This window comes from Cygnus olor, chromosome 7 (assembly GCF_009769625.2).
Source record: "Cygnus olor isolate bCygOlo1 chromosome 7, bCygOlo1.pri.v2, whole genome shotgun sequence".
In the NCBI taxonomy this organism is placed as follows: domain Eukaryota; kingdom Metazoa; phylum Chordata; class Aves; order Anseriformes; family Anatidae; genus Cygnus; species Cygnus olor.
In genome coordinates, this window is record NC_049175.1 from 6,394,966 (window position 1) to 6,401,045 (window position 6,080).

The window sequence follows — 6,080 nt, forward strand, 5'->3', positions numbered from 1 at the left end:
GGCAGAGAGAGCAAGATGAGTTTCAGTGCAAGCTGATGGAAGTCTAGATAGGGCATTAGATGCATCTTTGCTGCAGATTATACAAATTATCTCAGGCGTACATGTACGTGTTGCAATTACGTCTATTACAGACACAGCATGTACATGAATTTGCACGTGCATGTTTTCAGATGAGAGACCATGTGCTCTCATCCAGCAGCAGGGAAGATGCACAAGAGCATCAAACCAACCACAATTTAACAATGCCTTTCTAGTTTCAAGTATCTGCAATCAGTCCAAAGTTTGTTAAGTTATAATCAGGTTGTTGACTTTCCTAGTACATTGATGAATATACTGCAATCAATAATAATACAAAATAAACCAACTAAATTTCATTAGCCTTTGTGAATTATTCATTCAGCTGCATCTTTTAAGACTCCCTGATCTAACAATCTGTTTCCTGAGCAGAAATTGTCAATTGTTTTATGATGTGGTAATGTTATTTTACAGAGTAGGAACTGTATCTCACAGTTTGAACCCAGCCTTCCAAATTGAAAAGCCAGTACTTCAGTCCAACGTGTTTTTTTGTTCCAAATTTTTTTGCAGCCTTCATAATAGCTAAGGAAAAATCTATGTAAGGAAGCATCAAAAATCCTCGACGGAGTGCTATTGCTATGGGTTATTGATCTTTTCAATTAAAAAACACCAAGAAAGTATAAGCATAATGAGAACAGAATAGAGACCATAATCAAACATGGGTAGTTCGAGTAGAGCCTGTTGGGTTTCTTTCTTACGTTTTGACTTTGAGGAGAAAGGTTATGTTTTAACAAAAATGTATGTTCCAAGAGAATTTGTCCAAGATATTTAATCCAAGCAAGAATTGCTTTGGGAGTAGATATGACCCTAACTATAAATAATGTTTCCACTAGGTATAAAATGCAGATTGCTAAGTCATGTTATAATAGGAGAGGTAAATATAGGAAAAGTCTTTTGCATAGCTGAACTGTGTCAGAAGTTAAAATTATTCACCTAACCAAGGATAATAATTCTTACAATGCATCTATGAAACCTATACTAAAACATCATTAAGAATGTGACAGGATCTTAGATAATACATACACATTTCTGAGACCGGGGAGAGGAGAGGACCCAGAGAAGAGAAGGAGAAGAAGGGCCCAATCAAGAGAAAGAGGGAGTAGCTGGAAAATGAATAGCTAGTCATGCTGTGCAGTACTGTGACCTGTTAACAGTATAAATAGGTTATGTTTTGACATAATTGTGTGTTCCTTTATTTTTCCATTAGAAACAGCTGGATTTATGGTTAATATAACACAGCTCTGTGGACTCTAGACACCTTTTAATTCCTGTATGACATGGAAAAAATCATTCTTTTTCCAAAACGCTATAAAAATGTTGCTTACAAAAGCAATTTTCTAAAAATAAGTAGAAAACTATTACTTTATCATATTACAGTTTATATTTGATATCACATAAAGAAATATCTCTGTATTTGTCGATATATGTACAAACAAGAAAATCGATGTATATATTGCAAACATATCAATGTATATAAAATAATAAAACGATATCAAAAGAAATCTTGTCAAAATGGAGGAAACTTGCATTGTATATAGTTTCTTCAAGCTGGAGTTCAGAAGCTTCATTAATATATTTTTTCCAATTTAATGTTGTTGTATCAGCAAGCAGGACCCCTAAGCTGATAGGTGACATAATGGGCTTTAAATTTAAGATCTGATTTTGAGTTCAGCTCTAGGTATGATGGAGCTCTGCTGTTTATTTTCACTGTCTGAGGGTTCAACTCCTTATACCAGGATTATGGTACACAGCATGGAGAAAAAAAAAAAAAAAAGCATCCTTCATCAAATACGAGAAAACATTTAATATACCAGTCAATTACTTTCATTCCTAGAAGGGTTGTGATCTATTAGATATGGCGTAAACAGCAGCTAGCTGTGGATTATAGCAGTAGATTTCCTTAGAGAATTTCTGCTGACATCGTAGACTGTCACTGCAAAGTTTATAAAAACCGTAATCCATGCATTATTAATTCTGAATCTTTACTTTGCAGAAGTTTACACTTTTGCTGTGATAATTTTTACTGTACCCTTGATGTTGTTCCTAGAAGTCTCTCTTCATGCTGCAGCCCAGGACAAAAAAGTGGGATGCTACATAGAAATGCCTTTCGGAGGACTCCTCCCTTACCTCGGGGTAGGTTCAATGGAATTACAGGACCAGCATATCAACAGCTAGAAGAGTCAAGGATCACAGACCAGGACACAATGCCTTGTCATGGGTAAGTAATAAAATAACCATAGTGAGGTAGTTTGTTAGTGAATGCTTTAGGTAGTTAACATGCTTAGCCATTTGGTCCTTCCGGCTTTATTCTAGTGTACTTTGGGTCCAGGGTTCATAGTGCTGAAAGCAGACAAATGTTTTTCGCATGCTGGCTGGCTCTCTGGAGGGTAATGTGCTTTTACCTGGCTGGCTGCTCTTCCTTAGCCTTTCAAAGCGTGTAGGAGTTGTGATCAGCACCAGCTCTAAGTGACTGGCAACACTGTACTCCACAGTACTGCTTGGAAAACAAGTTCTAGTAACTTTTGCACAGCGCTTTCTTCCATCAGTACTGGACAAATAAGAGGAAATAATTCAGAGGGCCAAGTTTCATGTTTTTTAACTAAATCTTTGTAGATTGTGTGTTTGCTGTAGACTGAAGACCAACCACGTCATATGGGTTTGTCTTTGAACACACACAAAGAACCCGATATTCTTCATTTTTTAATTCATCTCCAGCTGTACATAAGGTCTGAATTTCAGAAGTGCTTCTGAGCACCTACAGCTGCCTTTGAAGTCTTTTGCAATTTCCGAGTTGTTTTTCGTAATATTTACATATCCCTATAGATTTTCAAAGACTTCCCAGAATCATTGCAAACACACTACGTGTACCACTAGAAGGAATGTCTGCAGTGGGGTGTAACAACCCTGGTTTCATTTGAACATGCTAAGGATGTGCACCCAGGCAGGAAGAGGCAGGCAGCTCACTTCCCCCCAGCTCCTCTGGCCCCTCTCCAGCCTGCAGCTGGTGTCCCTGCCTGTGGTACCTTGAGGGAAGGTGGTTTGCTCACTAGATCTCTTGTAGCTGAATCTGCCTAACGAAGCTGGCCACAGTAACTGGGGAAGGCAGACGAAGAGTGGGGCTTGCCTGGATGGGAGAAAACAAACCAGCAGGAGCTTTGGGTTTCTCTAGACTTCTGCTCAAGAGTTCAGATTTGTCTCATACTTCTTTCATTTGTTGCCATTTGCTTCTTCAAAGGAAAAAAAAAAAAAAAAAAAACTTGTTTATTACTTCTTACAGTAAATTTACTTTGTTCATTTGTACAATAACGTATCCATGATTCCTTAAGAAAATTGCGACTCTGAACGCAAGCCTTACTGTTATGGGTAGGCTACCACATGGCAGTGTCTTGCAACACAGGCTGTGAAGAAAAGCTGCAGCCTCTTCCAGGTTGAGAAGTGAGATAGAAAACACAGCAAAGCTGTCTTGTGTGTTAGCTGTATTTACTCCTCCCTAGGAAAACAGGGTGTGATATTACAAGTATCGTCTTGCATTGGCCTATGCTTGGCCTGTTGCCACTCTGCAAAAAGGTTGATTTTTCAGCCGTGCTGTGAACCCTTCTAGCCTCAATCCCTGAAGCACTTCATCCTTATTTTCTGCACTGTGCATGTCTAGAATTTCACTTTCTTCCTACTGCCCCTAACGGTAGGACCTTTCCTCAGAAAGAGCCCTGCAAATACATCAGCAGGTGCAGTAGTGACAGGCAGTCACAGCAGTATGTGTCTGTCACAGGTATGGTACCAACATCCTTAAACCAGTCCGCATGAGAAGTAATTATAAAAATGTCAATGTTAGTCATGAAAATAAAGGCAAATCTTTGATCTTGCTTTATTACAGTGTTTCACTAATGATGGCTTTTACTAAAAAGAAGTCTTTAAAGAGAGTAACAATGCTTTTTGCATGTGACACAGTAATGAAACACTCTTCAACCAAAATATAAATACACAACTTATGTCTGAACAAAAATAAAAATTGATTCGCTAATTCTGCTTTCTGTGAAATTCTTCTAACCAGAACAGTTTTTCCCCAAATCTGTTTCTTACCATCTGAGTATCCCCCAGTTTCAGACTGTTGGTGTTCTCAATAGTTTTCCAGCCCATCTAAGCAGGTTCCCTGCCCCTGCAGAAGCTGTGGTCCTTTTGCTGCTGTGAGGAAACACCAGCTCTCATTATTTGCAAATCTAACATTTGCAGAGTTCAAGTCAAATACAACTGATACCAGTCAATTTATCAGTATGCTACTCAAAGCAGAAGAAAAACCTGCTTGAAATAAGGGGCTTAAGGAAAACAAACCATCTCCATGGCACTCGCTTTTCAGAGCCTGATGAGCATCTCAGGGTGCCACCAGTATGCACGCAGGGAGGCGGACAACATTTTGAGCCCGTGCTTTCAGTGACAGTTGTTTGCATTACTTGGTGTTAGCTGCTAGGAGTAGTGTCCTGTGTCTGCAAATGCGTATTTATACAGGTATAAATGTGTTTACAGATACCCAGTGTGTGATATGTACCGGTAGACATACAGGTGCATGTGCTGACAAGGCCGAACTGAAGCCTGTTAATGCCACTGCAATGACTCCCATTCATCACAATGGACTTGGCCATCAGGCGTATGCAGTGAGCACCTACAGCAGTAGGGCTTACAGCAAAGCTGCTTGTGCTGTGCTGAGTAAAACCCATTTTGTATTTTAAGTTCTGATCCCTTCTGTCTCACTTTAATGTCTATTTTAAGGGGCAGTATAATTATTATACTTCTTTCAGCTTCATTCTTTGATGCAAACTCTGGAAAACTGTGTAACCGATATTTACTGTTGCAGATTTATATATGTTTGCATTTTTTATTTTGCTTGGAGGAAGGGTGGACAGAGCTGCACTTTGAAGTACATACATACGCTTGAATTTAGTCAGACAGAAAATGTTTTTGTTTTTTTTTTTTTCAGATAAAAATGGTACAAATATCTTTCTTAAGGGAAACTATAGTTCTGGGAAAGTTTAATTACAGGAAAAAAAGTAATTATGGTTCTGCACTTATAAATGCTTATTGAAACTTAAGACTCAATCTATTGAAAACAGCAACAGTCTGGTGTCACAAGTAGAAACATGGACCCATTTGTAACCTAAAGCTGGCTCTCACATGGCTCAGAAGTCATATCCCTACTAGTTTAACACGTCGCTTATTACACACTATATGCTTTAATTCAACCTCAGTCCTCCTTTGAAAGCTCTATGAGCAAAGGACAGAAACATATAATTCTGGCACAAATTTGGTGCATTGATCAAAAAAATCTATGGAAATATGCCAGGCATTATGTTACATGTTATTGTTGCTGCCAATTAGTTTTCAAAATACCAAGAACAATTGAATCCCTTTTGTGGAACTGCAAAATGTTACTGTTTTCTCACCAAACCCATTCAGATAATTCCATCTTTTCTTAGTTTTGCTCATACATCATCCATATAATAAATACATCCATTGCATGTGAAATTCATTAAAAAAATTCACTCCCTTTGTTTTCAGGGTGCAGCCCAGAATATATTTAGGGCCTGAATTACCAAAAAAGGGAATATCGCAGCTGATGAGATCCCTCCAGCTATAGTCGTTTGAACAATTATATAATAAGCAAATGCAAAGGAAACAAGAATGGGCACAACCCACAGGTCTGCACTTTTTTTCCTTTTTTTTTTTTTTTTTTCAGTTGTCCTCCCTCTGGAATACTTTTGCTGCTCAGTTTTTCATTCATACTGATTCTTAAAAACTGTTTGAAAAGGCCCTTGGTAAATGGCTAGAAGTGTGTCTAAGCAGAGAACAAACATAATTAACCAAAAGCTGAGTCCCACCTGGTTCGGCCATAAAACATGTATAGCATGTACAAGAAGCACTGTTGCATATCCTCAAAAGCCACTTGCTTCATTATTCCCCTTGGTCCCACTTCCCAAAGCAGTATCTCATTCCATCAGATAGCAACAAGGATC

General features: G+C 38.4%; 1 protein-coding gene across 4 annotated transcripts in view; it reads left to right on the top strand.

Moving 5' to 3' along the window:
• Positions 1-6,080, top strand: part of NRG3 (neuregulin 3) — a 400,082-nt gene that overhangs the window by 389,150 nt on the left and 4,852 nt on the right. For all 4 annotated transcript variants that reach the window (XM_040563990.1, XM_040563987.1, XM_040563989.1 and 1 more), the window contains one exon: positions 2,123-2,293. In XM_040563990.1, coding sequence (XP_040419924.1) covers positions 2,123-2,293 — 171 coding nt within the window. The remainder of the gene's footprint in view (positions 1-2,122; positions 2,294-6,080) is intronic.